This window comes from Danio aesculapii, chromosome 14 (genome assembly GCF_903798145.1).
Source record: "Danio aesculapii chromosome 14, fDanAes4.1, whole genome shotgun sequence".
In the NCBI taxonomy this organism is placed as follows: domain Eukaryota; kingdom Metazoa; phylum Chordata; class Actinopteri; order Cypriniformes; family Danionidae; genus Danio; species Danio aesculapii.
Genome location: NC_079448.1, coordinates 5594184 through 5614262, shown reverse-complemented (window position 1 = coordinate 5614262; position 20079 = coordinate 5594184). Strand labels below are relative to the sequence as shown.

General features: G+C 40.3%; 1 protein-coding gene across 1 annotated transcript in view; it reads left to right on the top strand.

Annotated features, from left to right (window-relative positions):
- The window catches only part of frmpd1b (FERM and PDZ domain containing 1b), an 80032-nt gene extending 61827 nt beyond the window's left edge, over positions 1-18205 (top strand). The window contains exons 9-17 of the mRNA XM_056471960.1: positions 1584-1709; positions 4897-5016; positions 5103-5239; positions 5318-5444; positions 7289-7381; positions 9850-10032; positions 10184-10328; positions 10440-11405; positions 12092-18205. Of these exons, the coding sequence (XP_056327935.1) occupies positions 1584-1709; positions 4897-5016; positions 5103-5239; positions 5318-5444; positions 7289-7381; positions 9850-10032; positions 10184-10328; positions 10440-11405; positions 12092-14535 (4341 nt within the window). The 3' untranslated portion in view covers positions 14536-18205. The remainder of the gene's footprint in view (positions 1-1583; positions 1710-4896; positions 5017-5102; positions 5240-5317; positions 5445-7288; positions 7382-9849; positions 10033-10183; positions 10329-10439; positions 11406-12091) is intronic.
- The last annotated feature ends 1874 nt before the right edge of the window (positions 18206-20079 follow it).

Genomic DNA, 20079 nt, shown 5'->3' with positions numbered 1-20079 from the left:
TACTGTGCTATACTATTACTATACTGTTACTCTTTTATACTACACTACTATTACTGTATCTAACAGTACATTCCAGAATCACACACAAATCTTAATCTATTAAAAAATAGTTAATAAAAGAACTTTTGTTAAAATTTGATGGATTAAAAACTTTTGAGAAATTATATTATGCTGGAAAATTATATTATTTCAGAAAAAAGATGCATGTACTGTAGGTATGCATGTATGTATGTATGTATGTATGTATGTATGTATGTATGTATGTATATACAGGCCCATATCCAGTCTGGTGAAGGGGGTGGGGGGGGGGGGGGGGGGGGGGGGGGGGGGGGGTGGGGGTGGGGGGGGGTTCTCAAAAAGTGAACCTTTTTGCAGTTATACGCCTCATTTTCTGTTGAACTATGATATTTACATACTGCATTTAGGTGACATTTTAAGCAGTATTTTTAGCTGAATTAGTTTGCTGGATCGTCATCATAACCACACTTTTTTATGCATCAGAAATAGTAAATAAAAATAGTAAACAGGCCAGCACATTCAACTTTCCTCAGTTAGAATTTGGCTATTTGAATAATAATAATAATAATAATAATAATAATAATAATAATAATAATAATAATAATAATAATAATAATAATAATAATTGGTCATATTTTCTTACAAGAATAAGGTCCAAGATTTATAGAATAAAAGTTACTTGTCATATGTTTTCTCTTTTTAAAAACAATACAGTAGCAAAAGATGACTTCGCTTATGTCAGATGTTTTCTTGCACAGCTGGATGTTGGACTCTTGAAAAACAACAGTTTGCATTGGCCAAAACTGAGTAACTGCAGTCCCACAAGGATTCCACTTGGTCTTAAAACCTTTTTCAATGGGTTATTGTCACTGTTTATGATGGAATAGCAGTCAAAATAGGACAAATGAGCTCATGTGTGGCACATATTGTGGACCTTTGTCAGTGAGGGGTTGGTCTTCTGAACCACCAGAACCTCCCCTGGCTATGTATGTATGTATGTATATATTGTAAAACAAATAATACTAATTTTGGTAGTGAATCTGTGGTTTTATTGCAAAACTAGCAAACATATTACCTTGTTGCTGAGAAATATATAGTAGCTTTCAGTGGTGGATCTGTTTTATTAACATAGGGTGTTCTCACACTAGGCTATCCAAACCGTGTCCATGCACATTTGACCCCCATTTCCTGGTGTGTTTGACAAGTGTGAGTGCTCCAAATCGGGCTCAGGCGCAGTTCAGTTGGCCAGCCCTGGCCTGGTTGGAAGAGATGTGCCAGAGCGTGGTTCGGTTGGGCTTAAGCGTGGTACGCTTGTAGTGTGAGTGCAAAGCACGCCTGAGCTCGAAACTGAAGACGTGACGCCACTTTTAAGGGACTGTTTCATATGGATTTATTAATCATTCTTACTTTTTAATGAACGCGAACAGTCATAGTTTATTAAAGACACAAACCCTTCACTGCACGTCAGCTGCAAACCTCCTAATACCTGCAGCATGATGATTTTCATGAACATTTATGGTGGATATGTTCAGCAAAAGACCTGTATTGATTGTCTGTATGTGCAGGACATCGTGCTGACCCTGAAAGAGAAGCTGTCCATTCGCTGTATTGAGCATTTCGCACTAGTCCTGGAACAGCAATATAATATCTCCAAACTACTGCTGCTGCACGATGAGGAGCTCATACAGAAGGTAACACACACACACACACAGCAAAATATTGCTGATAAAAGTTTTTGACATTCATTAAAATTCATAAATACTTATATAAAAACAGGGACGATTTAAAGCATGTGTAAAGCATTACTTATATTTTAGAAAATGTTATACATCATTTCGGTCTCCCAAATGAATTATGAGGGTTAACTGCTACCATCACTTCTTTTTGGATTTGATATATACAGTAAATGTGATGTTCTTATAATATTTAACACATTATTTTGTCTATGTTTTCAGGATTGATGTTGTCAGTCGCATTGTACTCATTGTGTACTGAAATTAAATCATAACATTTGATAATTATTAGCAGTAAGCATGCAAAACACAAATTTGGTTGTGTGCATGAAAAGTAGTTTATAGTGGATAGCACTCTGTATTATTTATTTTACATTATTTAGGAATTACACAAGGATCCAGCTTGTTTTTTTTCCCCCAACAATGCAGTTATAATCCAGTGCAATGTATAGTCAGGTGCAACTTACAATACAGTGCTTAAATAGTGCAAGTTCAAATCATAAATTGCAGTTTATAAATGTAGAATAGCCGTTCACAGTACTGTGCAAAGGTCTTAGGCCACCACCAGCTTTGGGAGGCTAAGACCTTTGCACAAATCTATCTATCTAAAGCAGGGGATGACCAACCCTGTTCCTGGAGATCGACCTACCTTAGGTTGTTGCTAGATCGGATACGTTTGCGGCCGGAAGTTAGAATTATTTCTGTTATTTATTAAATTTCACATTTATTGTATTTTATTAAGGTCTACTCCCACCCCAACCCTAAACCCAACCGCCAGAGTAACGTAAAAACAGCAGTTCTACCGAGTATTATTTATGTTATCTATTAAATTACCCAATAAATATTACTTTTTAACGTCTACTCCCACCCCAACCCTAAACCCAACTGTCACAGTATTGTAAAAATATTAATAATTGTTATACAGTGTCATAAAAAAATGCTGCTTTATTAATGTGCATATCGCACTTCCGGCCGGCCGCATATCCGACCTAGACTTTACCACCTTCCTGCAGATTTCAGTTGCAACCCATATCAAACACACCTGCTTGTAATTATCAAGTGCTGTTCAGGTCCTAATTAATTGGTTCAGGTGTGTTTGATCAGGGTTGGAGCGGAACTTTGCAGGAAGGTCGATCTCCAGGAACAAGGGTTGAGCACTACTGACCTAAAGGTATGGAGCAAGTGCAGGGCCATTACTATTGGGTGAACTATACCTTTAATATACAAACAGAAAATATGGAAAGTATGTACTCAATATTCAGATCAAAATTACTTTTGGAATCAAGAGATCAGGATTAAAAGTGTGTTTAACTTGATCTCTTTAGCACCGAGCAACAGCTTAAACTTTTTTGTTGAGTCTTTTCTGAAATGATGTGCTATTTAATATCTAGTATCTTTCAGCATTTCTAAGAGTTCTTCCTTAGATTTAGCATGCTCTATCTTACTTTTTCTCACCAGGTGAATCTAATACTGTTCTATAATATTATATAATATTCAGGTCTGGACTCTGTGGAGGCCATTTCATGACTGTGTTTGTTTCATCTGCTGTTTTTCTCTCCAAATATGATTTCGTTACATTAGCAGTGTGTTTGGGATCATTATCATGCTCAAACATAAAGCTATTACAAATGAGGTGCTTTCTAGTAGGAATTACATGATGAATTACAACCTGCCCGAATTTTCACAATCACAATCACATCAGTTCATTAAAATATTGACAACAGCTCTGGCAGAAATGCAGATCAAACCAAGACAGAAACTCCAGTATTTTTCCTTCATTCTTCCATCTTTCTCTAGCTCTTTCTTTTATATGTCAACAATTAGACCCAAAATATCCAACTAGAACCTGCATTTCCTGGTTGTATTTTAATAAATGAGAAGTGATATACACTCACCGGCCACTTTTTTAGGTACATCTGTCCTTTTTCGGTACAGCTTCTTGTTAACGATTAAATTTCTAATCAGCCAATCATATGGCAGCAACTCTATGCATTTAGGCATGTAGACATGGTCAAGACGATCTGCTGCAGTTCAAACCGAGCATCAGAATGGGGAAGAAAGGTGATTTAAGTAACTTTAAACGTGGCATTGTTGTTGGTGCCAAACAGGCTGGTCTGAGTATTTCAGAAACTGCTGGCCTACTGGGATTTTCATGCACAACCATCTCTAGGATTTACAGAGAATGGTCCGAAGAATTGAAAAGATCGAGTGAGCGGCAGTTCTGTGGGCACAAATGCCTTGTTAATGCCAGAGGAGAATGGCCAGACTGGTTCCAACTGATAGAAAGAGAGCGGTAACTCAAATAAGCACTCGTTACAACCGAGGTCTGAACATCTCTGAACACACAACACATCCAACCTTGAGGCAGATGGGCTACAGCAACAGAAGACCACACCGGGTACCACTCAGTCAGCTAAGAACAGGAAACTGAGGCTACAGTTCACACAGGCTCACCAAAACTGGACAATAGAAGATTGGAAAAGCGTTGCCTGTTCTGATGAGTCTCGATTTCTGCTCGATCTCAACATTCAGATGGTGGAGTCAGAATTTGGCGTCAACAATATGAAAGCATGAATCCATCCTGCCTTGTATCGACGGTTCAGTCCATCTTCTGATGGTTACTTCCCTCAGGATAACACACCATGTCATAAAGCGTGAATCATCTCACACTGGTTTCTTAAACATGACAATGAGTTCACTGTACTCAAATGGGCCTCCACAGTCACCAGAACTCAATTCAATAGAGCACCTTTGGGATGTGAAGCATTGTGAGATTCGCATCATGGATTTGCGACCAACAAATCTGCAGCAACTGCGTGATGCTATCATGTCAATATGGAGCAAAATCTCTACTATTTCCAGTACCTTGTTGAATCTATGTCATGAAGGATTAAGTCAGTTCTGAAGGAAAAAGGGGGTCCAACCCCTGTAGTAAGTTGTACCTAATAAATTGGCCGGTGAGTGTATAATGTCATTATACCTTTAATAAAACAACAACTGTAACTGGGGGGGGCTAAGTCTTTTGCACAGTACTGTGTATGTATAATTATAAACTTCGAAACAAACCTACCCTGCATGTACATTGTACAGCCATTGATGACTTAAGTTTGTAATAAACCGCTTTATCATTTTCCTGCTCTTTTAGGTGGTACAGAAGAAGGATTCTCATGACTACAGGTGTCTGTTCAGGGTCTGTTTCATCCCCAGAGACCCAGTGGAGCTCCTGCAGGATGATCCTATGGCCTTTGAGTACCTCTTCCAACAGGTAACACATCGTGAATAATCACTTTAATGTGCTGAAGGCAAAGACTGCTTTAATCTGAATGACTGTGTACTTGTATGCGTGTGTAGAGTGTTGGAGATGTGTTAAAGGAACGCTATGCTGTAGAGATGAAATGCAACACAGCACTGAGACTTGCTGCTCTGCACATGCATGAGAAACTGGCGAGCTGCGGTCAGACCATGAGAGCGTCTGTTAAGAGCGTTGTGTAAGAGGCAAACACACTCCAAATGACTTATGCTGTATTACAAAATACGGTCATTTACTGTGTATGTGTGCTTATTAGAAAAGAGTTTGGCCTAGAGAGCTTCATCTCTCCAACTCTGCTGAGGAACATGAGAGAAAAGGACCTACGGAAAGCTCTCAACCATCACATGAAGAAGATCCAGGCCCTGCTAGAACCCCGGCAGAAGGTTATTTTATTTTTGCATTACCTCTATATAGTTGAAGTCAAAACTATTGGCCCTCCTGTGAATTTTTTCAAATAATTTCCAAATGATGTTTAACAGAGCAAGGAAATTTTCACAGCATGTCTGATAATATTTTTTCTTCTGGAGAAAGTCTTATTTGTTTTATTTCGGCTAGAATGAAAGCAGTTTTTAATTGTTTAAAAGACATTTTAAAGGTCAATATTATTAGCCCCCTTAAGCAATATTTATAGAACAAAGCATCATTACACAATGCAACACAACTCCTGATTCTAACTGGTACTGACTAGTGTTTGTTGTGATCCATTCACAAGCGGTCAGCCGAGATGCATTACTGTTTCCAGGTAGTGTTCACATGGGCTCAAGTGCATTTCATGTAGCAAGTTGTGTTCAGATTTCAACCTTTGCTTTTATTTCATTCATTCATTCACCTTCAGCTTAGTCCATTATTCATCAGGGGTCGCCAACCCAATACTTGGAAACACCCATACACACTCACATTCACACACACACTCAGTCACTGCGGCCAATTTAGCTTATCCACCTACGTATAGCGCATTTCACCTATAGCTCATGTCGTTGAAGCATGTCTCTGAATATGCAAACTACACACAGAAATACCAACTGGCTCAGCCGGGACTCAAACCAGTGACCATCTTGCTGGCAGGCGACAGTGCTAACCACTGAGCCACTGTGATTGTATAACAAGTATGACTACATTGGGACTCATTCACTAAACATGCATATGCACGCACGGACGGACGGACGGACGGACGGACGGACGGACGGACGGACGGACGGGCGGACGGACGGGCGGGCAGGCAGGCAGGCAGGCAGACAGGCAGGCAGGCAGACAGACAGACAGACAGATAGAACGACAGATAGATAGAACGACAGACAGATGAATGGATGGATGGAACGACAGACAGAGTTCTCCCCGTGTTGGTGTGGGTTTATTCCTGGTGCTCCGGTTTCCCACACAAGTCCAAGATAGTTGAATTGGGTAAGCTAAAATTGTCCGTAGTGTATGTGTGTGAATGAGTGTATGGGTGCTTCCCAGTGATGGGTTTCAGCTGGAAGGGCATCCACTGCATTAAAACAGTGTGCGTAAAATGCTGTGGCGACCCCTGATTAATAAAGGGACTAAGCCGAGACACACTAACCGGCCACTTTATTAGGTACACCTTACCAGTACCAGGTTGGACCCCCTTTTGCCTTCAGAACTGCCTGTATCCTTCATGGCATAGAATCAACCAGTCACTGGAAATATTCCTCAGAGATTTTGCTCTATATTGACATGATAGCATCACACAGTTGCTGCAGATTTGTCGGCTGCACATCCATGATGCCAATCTCACGGAAATTTGCAGGAAATTTGCATTAACGAGCAATTGGACAGGTGTACCTAATAAATAGGTATACCTAAAAAATTATGTATGCACATGCCTAAGAAACAATGAAATGAGTAAAACGTTTCATATTTTGATACATGTGTTTAACTTAAGTATTACATTTTATAATGAAACTAAAAGTGCCTGTTTGACTAAACAATTAAGAGTTTCATTTATATTGTCCATGCATTAAGATCAATTAAATGACTTAAGTAAAGACATAATATTCCTAAAAGTAATTTAAAAACAATTTGGATAATATAATTATTAATGATTCACTTTTTTGAAGTAACTGTAATAGCATAGTATATTATATAATACACACTATACACTGCTGCAGTTATAGGAGCTCTTAGTTCTGCCCTTGTTTTTAATACTTCAGCCATAATGAAATGTGTTTGCTCTCTTATTCATCTTCTTCTCTCTCAACTCTTTCAGGTGATTTCTGTGTCTCAGGCCCGGTTGGCTTATCTGACCCAGATGGCGGAGCTGATTTCATACAGCGGGAGAAGCTACAACGCCACCATGCTGGTGAGAGAGTTCTGTCCATCTGCCGCATTGGGCTCAAATAACAAACTCAATCTGCAGGACACAGATAGGTTGCATTTATCTTTTTTTGGGAGGGAGGGAAGGAGGGAGGGGATATGTTATGTTGTACAAAATCGTTCGTCCCCATTTTTGCTTTTTTTAAGTATGTTACATAAGCTGGCTGTTCTAGAAAGCAACAGATTTGGTTAAAATAGCAGCATCTCTTTCAGTGACGTGCAAATGGCCTGAAGCTTGAGAATGATTCATTAAACAGCTCATGCGATTGATTTGTTCGTGACTACATGGGAGCATCTATCCGGAGACAGGGTTACTGAAAAATCAGACTCAAGTAAATGTAAACAGTTAAAAAGTATAAGAAAAGTAGGTCTGAGTAGGTCTGAGTAAAAAGTAACCCTTTTAAAAGTACTCATTAGTATCACACTGTAAATTATTTGGCTAAATTAAAATGTATCCGCTTAGTTCAATTATTTGCCACTATAAATGCACAATGTGAGATTAATTTAATTTAGTTTTCAAGAGAACACATTACATCAATATATGCACCTTTAATAAGACGACAGACAGCTGTTTGATGCGTTTAATGTATGTGTAGAGTGAAATCTACGTAATGTAAAGGTCAAAAATCTAGCTGTGATGATATGTTAATGCTTAAGTTCTGCACTTTAAACTGTGACTAACAAGCTACAAGTGTCCAGCAGTTAGCGCCGCAAACCATGCCAGTGCAGTGTCGATTGTGCAATTTGCGGATGTTTGCAAACGTAATATTCTGTATTGCAGAATGATATTGATTTAATGTTTATTGCACGCTGTATACAACATTTTCTTAAATTAATTTGACCTCTCGTTTTTTTTTTTTTGTTTTGTTTGGTTGGTTTTTTTTACGTACAAAAACGCGTTCAAAAACATAATATTCTGTAGTGCGTTTAGTTATTGATTAAAGGTTATTGCACACTGAATCCAAAATTCTCAGGACGTTAAAATACAAATTTGAGCTCCCGTTGTACTGATCGTATTGAAACACTGCCTCCGAAACTTTCTTTTGTTGTTAAAAAAAATTTTATCCGGTTAGTTTATTTTTCTTTAGTTTTTTGCATCTGAAAAAAACTAATGTGTGTGTGTGTTTGGAAACGTAACATTCTGTAGTGCATTTAGTTATTGATTAAAGGTTATTGCACACTGAAAATTTTCAGGACATTAAAAAGTAAGTTTGACTTCTCGTTGTACCAATAGTATTGCACTCTGCCTCCAAACTTTCATCTGTCATAAAAAAAATGTTTAAAAAGTATAAAAATAAAAATCTAATCTAGTTTGTTTTTTTTTAAATATTTTTTCACATTCGAAAAAGCTAATTTGTGCGTGTGATTAGAAACGTAATATTCTGTAGTGCATATGGAAATTGATTAAAGATTATTGCAGACTGAATCCGGAGTTTTTACCCATAATTTTTGGCATGTTAAAAAATAAATTCGCCCTCCCGTTGTGTCTAATGTATTGACACTCTGCCTCCGAAACTTTCAGCCAACATTAAAAACATCGTAATCGGGTTTGTTTTTTTTCTGCATCAGAAAAAACTAATTTGTGCATATGTTTGGAAACGTAACATTCTATAGTGCATTTAGTTACTGATTAAAGATTATTGCACACTGAATCCGGAAGTTTCATCCGGATTTTTTGGCACATTAAAAAATAAATTCAACCTCCCGTTGTGCCAATTGTATTGACACACTGCCTCTGAAACGTTCATCCATCATTAAAAAATGTCAAATTGGGATTTTTTTTTCTGGTTTTCGCATCCGAAAAAGAGTTTGAGAGGTGTTTTAACATTTCAGAGCCACCGTACAAGCAAAAGGCAAAATACAGAATGCCATCACTTGACCAGCACAGATCACTTTATGACAAACACAGTGCATAAATTTATATAAAGACAGGATCTGGCAGACGAAAATATATGAAATAGGAAAAAAAAAAACGTAAACAAAAATTTCTTAAGCACATTTGCCGTTTTTAGTCATTGTAAAGTAGGTGTCCATCCCCTTTGCATCAGTTACTTTAGTCTAAACAGTTGATGCTTTTAATTCTTTCAATTTTAACAGGTTTGCCACATTTATAATGCGTCTTGAGGTCAGTCTGTGTGATGCAGTTTTTCTATGCGACATTTGATTGGACTTAATCAGCCAGTCACAGATAGACAAGAAAACATAAACATAGTAACATAACAAGTAGTGACTGGAGGTTGATGGAAAATAATGCAGTAAAAGCACAGAAACAACACAAAAAATTTACTCAAGTTTGAGTATTTGCATGTTTGTCTGTATTTTTAGTTTCATGTCCAGCACTTTACTCACTGTGGTTGTTTGTATGTGCTTTCGAAATAAAGTTGAGTATTTGTAATGAATAGATTATTTCTAGACTTTCTTATTTAATCTGAGTCAAATGTGTGTGTATTCCAGCTGCAAGACAGGGAGTCATTGGTGAGTTTGCTGGTGGGAGCAAGGTACGGGATCAGCCAAATACTAAACCACCAGCTCAACATGATCTCCACTATCATAGACTTCCACTACATCACCCGAATAGAGGTGCTGTCAGAGTCCGACAGAGTCAGCATGGTCAAGATTTACCTGCAGGACATCCAGGTGTGTGCACGTCTAGCAGGAGATTAAAATAAACCAAGCTAAAATGCTGAAACTGTTCCTTCGGGACATCCAGGTGTGGATAAACACAACTCAGTGTGTTTTTACCTTTCTCTGTATATAATTTGACTATCTCTTTCTCCCTAACATTCAGCCTATAGCCTTGCTAATGGAGTCTGTAGGCGCTAAAGATCTGGCTTGTCTCCTGGCTGGATACTGCAAACTGCTTGTGGACCCCAACATCAATGTGTTTCGCTGGGGACCCAGACCTAAAATGAGACGCATCCCGGCGGAAGAAGGTAGGAAGTTGGGAAAAAATTTGATGTTCTTAATTAATATGTGGATTAAGCTGTTTTTATCCACACTGCAAGTATCTGCAAATATGTCCTGTATATGTGTGTTACGCGCAGGGTATGTTTCTCGGTGTGGGAGTGATTCAGAAGACAGTTCGGAGGATGACTATGCCATGGAGGGACTGCTAGACACCCAGCTGTCAGAAGACACTATATCCACTCACACAAATGATGGCACGGAGGATGGAGAGGAACCTGAGGGCAAAAGTGAAGCAGAAAGAGTCCGAGTAATTGTAACTCATCCATTTTCCGAGGATGAAGAAGATGGGGCGAGCAAGAGAGAGTCGGTTGGAGATGAAGATTACGCAGCGACAATGGATAGCCTTTTGGAGACAGGTTGGTACACGGATCCACGGGTCAACAGCAGCTTTTCCAGTTTGTCCAGTAACTCGCTGAATGCCCTGGAGGAGAGTATTAAGGCAGCCATTAGTGGACTTGGCCGTACGGATATCTCTTTGGAAGAGAAACCCAGTTCTGGTGCCTCAAGTCTTGATGTTCATCATCCTTACCTTCTGGAGGTGCCAGAGCAATTGGACGAAAGGGGAAGTTCAGCCAAAACGTCTGAGTTGACCTACGATGACCACTCGGGTCTGTGTTTTTCTGAGCTCTCCCAAATGTCTGATAGCCTGCCAAGTCCACCTGCGGCCAGTGACGATGCTCTGAGTGATGAAGATGATGAAGATGGTCGCATTTCTGCTATGTCAGCAGAATTTGAGGCCATGTTAGCTTCATGCACGACTAACAGCATCAATGCGAAATTAGCAGGAGTGAATTTTCAGGCACTCTTCAATAGGATTCACAACCATCCAGCATGTAGAGCAGAAGGAAACAGCTTCCCAAATGAAGCTAATCAACAGGGACTATCTTCGAAATTACTAGCACAGACTGTGCTGTTGAGAACGGTGTGCTCAAATCTCTCTGAAAAATCTAAAGAATTTAGAGACAGTTGTTCGGAATCTGAGGATGAGTTTTTTGATGCCCAGGATCGACTTACCCCTCCCATCACAGAGCAAGGCCTTGCAGGTCAGTGAACTTTCTATTTTTACCACCAAACATCTGCATTCTTATGAGAAATGTTCAGCGTTCAATACAAGTTAAGCACTGTTGATAAATGGATCAAATCATTTCAGATAGTCCTAAATACACATCAAGCTAAAATCATGGTTCCATGAAAACGTATAGCAAATGTGGTTAAGTATTTATGCAAGAACTTCTTTGAAATGCATATTTCTTTTGAAAATTTGTTTAGATTATTGTTTTGCATTCATTTTCATCATGGGTCTCAACATCAATCCCTGAAGGGCCGCAGCTCTGCACAGTTTTGCTCCAACCCTAATCAAACACAGCTGATCCAACTAGGCAAGGTGTTCAAGACTACTAGAGACTATTAAGCAGGTGTGAGTTGGGGGTGGTTGGAGCTAAAATCTACAGAGCTGTGGCCCTCCGGGAATTAAGTTGGAGACCACTGATTTACATTAAATCATGTGCTTGGATTACTATGCATGTCACATTAGCAGGGCTTTCTGTCTTAAGATTGTTATGACACATTGGAAATATTGGACATAAACCTAAACAAAGGCAATCTTGCTACAGTAATTGTTGATGTTAAAACTTAACATGTATTGAACATAAAACATACATTAAATCTTTAATATCTATTTTTATTGATGTACCTTATCCCACTTGGCTCATTCTTTTTTTTTTTTCAGAGAAAAGCTTAGATTCTGGGAACATACACTCTTCTTTAAGTGTTCATGACATGAAGATTAACGCAAGCAAGACAAAAGCTCCTGAATTCAGTGACAGAGCTTCAGCAGGAAACCTCAATGAAAAACCTTCTCTCGCCAACCATTTTACCACTTTGATCCCTGAGTCTAAAAACCCTGATTTGGAGGTCCATCAGCCCTCACTGATTTTGCCCAATAAACCTACACCTGTAGATTCTAAAGCTTTCTCTGCTAACCGCTCCATGGCTCAGAAAGCCCAGCACTGTAATGGGGACATCCCTGGGCAAAATTCTCACCTATCATCACAGCTCCTGGAAATGGAGCCTGACACTATGGAGTTTAAACCAGTCACAGGGCCTGGACCAGCCATGTCTTCATCATTAATTACAGCTGTACGCCAAGCTACCCTTCCCCAACAGACCTTAGTAGACCCAGAGACTCTTCATAATGGATCTAGACATCAAAATGGCATATCTAACCATATACCAATCTGTCTAGAAAAGAAGACCACTACAAATTATGTTGATCTTGACGGCCCAGAGAGTAAAGACATTAAGCCAACTTGGAAAAAGCCAACAGGAACAATTGAATTTGGGAAAATAACAGTAGAGAGTAAGAGTCATTTAAAACAACAGTCATTGGACTCTATTGAAATTACAAAACCAGAAAATAAGTTGCCCCAAAATAACACAAAGCCCCCAATACCTCCCAAACCATCGTTCATTGCTTTACAGCCATCCTCAAAGGCAGTTGATTCCCAGTCACAAAAACCAGAGGAAAAAACTAAAGTTCCCCCTAACGGGCTTTCACTACATCCCTGGTCTCAGAGAAATGGTACTAGTACCTCCCCAGCCTCTACAATGACTAAGGGCGTTTCTCAAAGTCATGAGAATCTAAGAACTGAAGTAAAGGCTGAAAGCTATACAGTCAAACCGACAAGTGCTTCAACCACTCCTACCCCATCTCCATCTCCCTTACCTTCTCCTTCAGCACAATCTGCAGATATTGTTCCTGAAGATCCAGCTCAATCTGGGAATAGATTCCCCAGCAGAACAGGCTCGTCTGGACGCCTATCAGCCACAGCCTTGCGTGGAAAGATTCAGGATATGCCCTGGTACCTCACCCGTTCCCAGGAGATCTTGGGGACAGTAGCCCTCAGCAACACAATTTCATCAACAGGCAATAAAGTAACAATCGAGACTGATGTTAATCATGAATCCAAAAAGGTATCCCCTAAGGCTACATCAGTGCCCTCTTTGATAAATTGGAAAGAGAAAGATGCTGAGGTAGTGATTGTAAAGCTCAAAGATGGACCAGAAGAAGTGATCCCAACTCCTGTAAAAGACACCAATGGGAAGCCGCCAATGTCATTAAGCCATCCTGACCTGCGGCAAAAATTGTCAACGGAAGCCACTGAGTTGCACTGGCATTTTGGGACTTGTAATTCTGAACAACCTCAATCTAACAAAGGCAACCCTTCAGAAATTCGACTTGACAATGCTTCCTCTTTGTCCTCCGCAAGTCCGACCCATCGTGATGCATGTGGCTGCCATACAGTCTACGCCAACTGTTTTAGCGGAGATACCGAGGACAACTGTAGCTTTGATGAAGATTTGACTGTCTATGAGTTCTCCCAAAGAAACCGCATCAGTAAACCACCTCAGCCCACCTTGACTCCCTCCCCTGCAACCCTCTCTGGTCCTTCTCCCAATGTCCTGTCCCTTCTCAGAGATTCTCCTCGTCCCCTTTCCATGTCCTCAGAACTGAGTCCACTCCTGATCCCGCCCAGACATCTAGAATCTCTGCCTCTAGTCCACGGACCAATAAATAACCCGCTGCGCTTTCTGCAAGAGCGTCGTTATGTCAGCGGTCAGAAAGGTGCTGGTCTTAAAGATGGCTATGCCTGTTTGCAGCGAGACATTGATGAACTTCTTTTTGTGTTAAAGAAAGGACCTTCTGCGGTGTACCCTCCAACCCGCAAGGGAGAATGTGAAAATGGCAATGTGAATGGGCATTCGCTTTCAGAGACAGAGAGATGTCTGGTTCAAGCAGAGGCACGGAGGTTGGCTTCAGGATGCCAGAGAGCCACACGGGTAGGATGGGCACCTGATGACGCTCTTATGTCCCTCGGAAACAGCTTTGGAGCTCTAGTGCAACTTGCCTCAACCTGTATGCGAGTTCCCTGCTCGGACTGCGGAGGATGTCATGGGGATATTGATGCAGATGAAGCTCTGGGCAAGCTTGAGGAGATTGTGGACCTGTATAAGGAGTTTGTAGGTGCGGTAGAAACGGCAAGAGAGGGTGAAGGTGTCAGGCTCTTGGCCAAGCAGTGTACGGTTCTTATTTCAACAGTGTTTTCACTCACACAACTGTTTCGGACACGGACGCCAGACATAGACAATGGAAATGTACCTCTGAACTTTTAAACTTTACCTTCTGCCGCTCTCTTGAGAGACTGTCAAGTGTGAGCGTAGAACTGTACTTAAAGTAGCAATGCCTTTCTGGCAACTAAAAACTGATTGTGTGCTGGCACACAACAATAATAGTAAGTGCCGTGAACGTACACACACAGTTAGCAAACTAACAAGTGAGAACTGTTATCTGTTAACCTGTTTGTCTTGCCAAGTCTCCCTATAAACGTACTGGAATTATGCATTCAGACATAGCTATTTTCTAACAGTTCCTTATTTCCTGATGTATGTACAGTCTGTAGTATGTATTTATTTTTTACATACAGTATATGCGCACCGTGGTTTCTAACCTACTATACCTGCATTTTTTGTGTATAAGTGAATCCCTACCTCTTGCTCTAATAACTGAGATAAACAGTGTTATGAAGCTTCACTCATTTTCATGTTTAGTTGTGCTGCTCTTTACAGAATGAAAGAACAAAGTTAAAGGACGCTCCACTAATCCCTAACAACAGATGCAAGGACAAAACCTTAAAAAGCCCAAATGCGTATGCAGTAAAGTTTCACCAGACTATCCAAAGGATTAGAATTTAATTTTAGCTACAACACATTTCTGACTGTAGAATGAGAGTAGGTGGCAATAGAAGTGTGGCCATGTTTTGTACCTGTATGTTGGCGTGTCAAGTTTGGCTTTTGATGTTAGTTTTTATCTTGGCCTATCAGCTGACTGTTAACCACAGAGATCGGTGTGGTCCAAAGATGTAATAGCACAACTGGGGTGTGTTTACACAACAACTTTGTCACCATGTTATTGTAGCCCCTTTAACCGATCCCAATGATAGCCAAACCACACAATTTCTCACTTGTCTGTCATTTTGACTATGCAAATGTCACAATTTGTATTCGAAATTTTCCACATATTATACTTTCGTACATTTTATACATATCAAAATGATTTCCAATATGTTGTGAATCACTAATATGTTTGCTTTGGAGGACTTCCCTGACAAACCAAGGCCTTATTTTAACTTGGAGGATTGTTGTAAAAGTTTGGTGAATTGCATTTATGGAAATGTAGCATAAATGTTTATTTACATTTTTTTTAAGCAAAAAGGTTCACTTCAGAAAGTTTTTCCTTTCACTTTTGTAAGTTTTGAAGAGCACCATACTTAGTAAACAATAAATATTTTACTCAGTGTATCATTTTTGGGTAAGGCCAGAAACATACTCTATGCAAATACAGTATGACAACATAAGCACTTCTTGTGTACATTAATACATAATGTGTGCTTTGCCTTCATAGCATTATTCCACTGGGAGCCATAGTTAGCATTAGCATAAATAATGCTAATAATAATGACGGCGGAATAAAGTTCACAACCTTCTTGGAAACTTTGCCAGTATTTACCTCAGTGGATGTCTTGCCAAGTCTTTGGTTTATACCAAGTGGATGCTTGCAGATGTTATAGTTGGTGCTGCTACACTGTGCATCTGTTTCATTCTGAAGGGGGAAGTTTGGGAAAAGCAGCAACAAGATGAGTCAGCGCAAGAGAAAAAAATTATCTGTATTATATATTAAGTACCATCATTTAGTATCGTACAATATCGTATTGACTACTCATCAGTTTTAAACTACTCTTGAGCCTATTATGTGATAAAGTATAGGAATAACATCTATGGCACCACGTTAGCTATAACCACCTTAATGTATGGATTGTCACTTACCTTCATGATTAAAGATGTCGAATACGTAGAAGAACTTATATTCTTTGTTGTGTTTTGAGTGCGAAGACATTTTAAGGTCAACCAAATGAAAAAGCATCCGCTTATGGAAATGCTGGTAAGGTTTTTAAGGAGGTTATGAAAGCTAATGCCTAACTCCATTATGCCGGAAGTATCGATACGCAACAATCATGATTCAAATGTCCATGAAAAAGGCCTAGGCGGCATTCTGGTCCACTTTTTTAATGATAGTTTCTCATTCACTCAGATGTATGTCATTGATTACGTCACACAAGTGTCCACTGTCTGCGGAACATCTGAATGGGTTTAAATGGAATGCCCTAAACCAGGGGTTCCCAATCTCAGTCTTGAAGGTCCGGTGTCCTGCAGATTTTAGCATCAACCCCAATCAGACACACCTGGGCTAGCTAGTCAAGCTCTTACTAGGGTTTCTAGAAACATCCTTGCAGGTTTGATTTTGTTGGAGCTAAAATCTGAAGGACACCAGACCTCCAGGACCAAGTTTGAAAACCCCAGCCCTAAACCATTGAGCACTTGAGAACTACTCTGTTGTGACATCACAGTTGCATTGCATTCTGGGACATGTAGGTGCTGGAGAGGACATATGATGCCAACTCGCTCTCTCGGTCAAAATCAAAAGATCTAGGGTATGTCCATGTAAACTTCTCTTGTTCACTTGATGAAGTGGAATGATGGAGATTTTCAGCTGTGCTTTAGACTGAGCCGAGCCCAGTTTGATGAACTGTTGTCAAGTGCCGACAAGAGGATTTCCACTCAGGACACCAACAACAGGCGCTACATCATAATGACACCAATACAAGAGAAAGCTCATGATTAGTTATTGCGGTGCGAATGTCCATTGCAGTTCAGGTTCAACTCGAGCGATTCGCGTCAAACACGCAAACCGCTCAACTCCCGCCACCTCACAGGAAATCTATTCGCATCTTTGCATTGACTTAACGTGTAAATCGCTCGCGCTTGATGCTTCATCTACGTCTGGTGTGAATGCAGCATAAAAGTGGACTGGAATGCAGCCTTGTTGTCCTGAACATGCTAGTCATCTGATTAACACTACAGGTGTCAGAAACTTTATAGCCCCCTTGAGTAAGCAACTGGTTTTGCATTGGCATCTGCCTCCCTGTACCTGTACAGAGTATGCTTCTGGTCCAAGATGGCTAGTTTTGGATTTAGCTGTCATTCATAAAATATGATCAAGGAGACTATCAAAGACCTATGCTCTGAATTTTGCATTCTCAAGAATTGCTTTCAATCAGAATCAGTTGCTGTTTGTTCCTGATTTTAGATCAGACTTTGGTAGAGTATCAGTCAAAAGTTAAAATTTTCAGGCAACTTCCACCCATAAATAATGAAATCGTCTTTAGAAATCGACCAACTTGAGGTCAGTGGCTGGATCATGACATCATCCTTGTTCAGTTCAACTAAGTTACTCGACATAAGCGAAGTGCTTCCAGATGGCAAGAATATCGCCCGTATTAGACACTCCACCCCCGATAAACACACACACACTGCCAGATTGTGGTTTTCAAGTCAGATGACACAAAGCTAGATTGCATCAAAAGAAAAGTTGCGAGAAAGAGCAAATATGTATGTTATTTTTCAGACTTTTCACAGGAACAATTTTCATATCGAACTCTCAGAGAGCAAAACTATTTCTGTATAAAAAACTTCCGGTGACATTAAGGTTCTGAGAATGGTGAAGATTAGAGTGAACTGCCATTGCATTTGCAGCAAATAAACCTGCTTGTAAGGACCGTATGTATCGAGACATGTAGTTCAAAGTGCACAAAATAGAAGTTCAAACGCGGCTGTATGTGAATATGAAGGCAAACATCTGAATGAAATGAGATGGGACAATCGAGAATATGTTTTGCATTCCCTCTACTGTGTTCATGATAATAAAGGTTTGATTTTGAATGACAAATCGTGTGGAGCAAATATGTTTACTCTCAGGCATGTTTTTGAACTGTGTTTTACACTGTTTTGTTATTTCTAATGGTCTAATTCCTAGTTCAACACCTACCAAAGCACTAAATTGTCAGTCAGACGGATTTGCCTTAGAGTTCGCGGAGATTACAGATTAAACCCTGGATTAAACTCAATCGAGTCTTTCACAGTTCCGATTGAAGGAATGATGGGATTGTGCTGGAGCTGTTTACACCCTCCCGGTAATCTGCAGCTTTTGAACAAATGAAGTGACTAAATGTAGTAGCACTGAGAGATGTAGCATTTTGCATCATTGAAAACTTGCTTCAGATGTATTAATTACGAACATACTAGACACAAACAAGATTTGAAGAGCTGCTTCCACAATTGTGTTATGTAGTTTGGTGGTTGCCAGGGTGTTCTGATATGGTTTTTGCAGTTATGCAGTTGTTCTGTGCAGTTTTGTACTACAGTATATTCATTCTTGACAGTTCATAGTACACACAGTTGGCAAATATTTGACATGTTGGCATTTGGTAGTTTAGGCTAACGTTTTGGGAAATCTCATTCTCTTCCAAGTTAAGAGGGCTGTAATTGAATCGATTTCCAATACAGTGTGCATTCTGTGTTAATTGTTGAACATGGCACTTTATACCTGAACCTATGGTCATTAACTTTGAGTCCAAAAGGACAAGATCTCGGATACAAGTGGCCAAAATGAGTTTCCTTCACAGGGTGGCAGGGCGCACCCTTACAGATGAGGAGCTCAGAGTGGAGCCACTGATTGTCCACTTCAAGAGAAGCCAGCTGAGGTTGCTCGGGCATCATATTTCGGATGCTTTCTGGATGCCTACCTCTGGGAGGTGTTCCAGGCATGTCCCACTGGGAGGAGGCCTCAGGGAAGACCCAGAACATGCTGGAGGGACAATGTCTTTTGGCTAGCCTGGGAATGCCTTGGGATCCCCCTGGAGAAGCTGGAGGAAGCGTCTGGGGAGAGGGAAGTCTTGAGTCCTCTCCTGAAACTGCTACCCCCATGACCGGCCCCAGGTAAGTGGAAGAAAATGAAATATAGTGCTGTGTTTACACCAGATGCGGTACGCACGGATAAATCATGCTATTTGCACATAAATAGACGCATGAACATTGTGAGCTTACTCGCTTCATTCGTGTGTCAAATTCACTACACAATAGACACAAATTTGTGTCATGGGCAGGGCTTCTGTCTGCCCGGTGACTCTAGCTTCGCTGTTAAATGGCTAGTATAGATTTTCCTGAGAGAATAGCTGTGTTTATGTGCTTTAGGAAGGCTGATAAACGGCGTTGATTTATTTGGAGTCGTGTCTGAGTCCACTAGATTCATTCTGAGGTGCACCCAGCTCTGAGTTCATCAGCTCCTCCAGAAACTGTACCTGGATGATGGAAGCTTTCAGCGGTGCTTCAGACTGAGCCGAGCCCAGTTTGAAGAACAGTTGTCCGTCGTCGGCCGGAGGATTGTTTTCCCAGGACACCAACAACATTCGCTACGTCATAAACACGCCCCTACAAGAGAAAGCTTCTGATTGGTTAACGCGGCGTGAATTTCCAAAGTTCAGAGTTTCCAACTCGAGCGATTCACACCTTAAGCGCGTCGTGCAAAATGCTCAACTCGTGCCGCTCCACTCATTTGAATCATGTCATTCACGCCACCTCATTCGCAACACAGGATGTCTATTCGCATCTTTGCATTGACTTAACATGTAAATCACTTGTGCTTGACGCTTCTTCCGCGTCTGGTGTGAACGCAGCATAACAATCAATATGGTGAAAGTTACATTTGTTTATTTTTAAATGCTTAAAGTCTGAATGAAATGAAAATGTACACTTATTTTATAT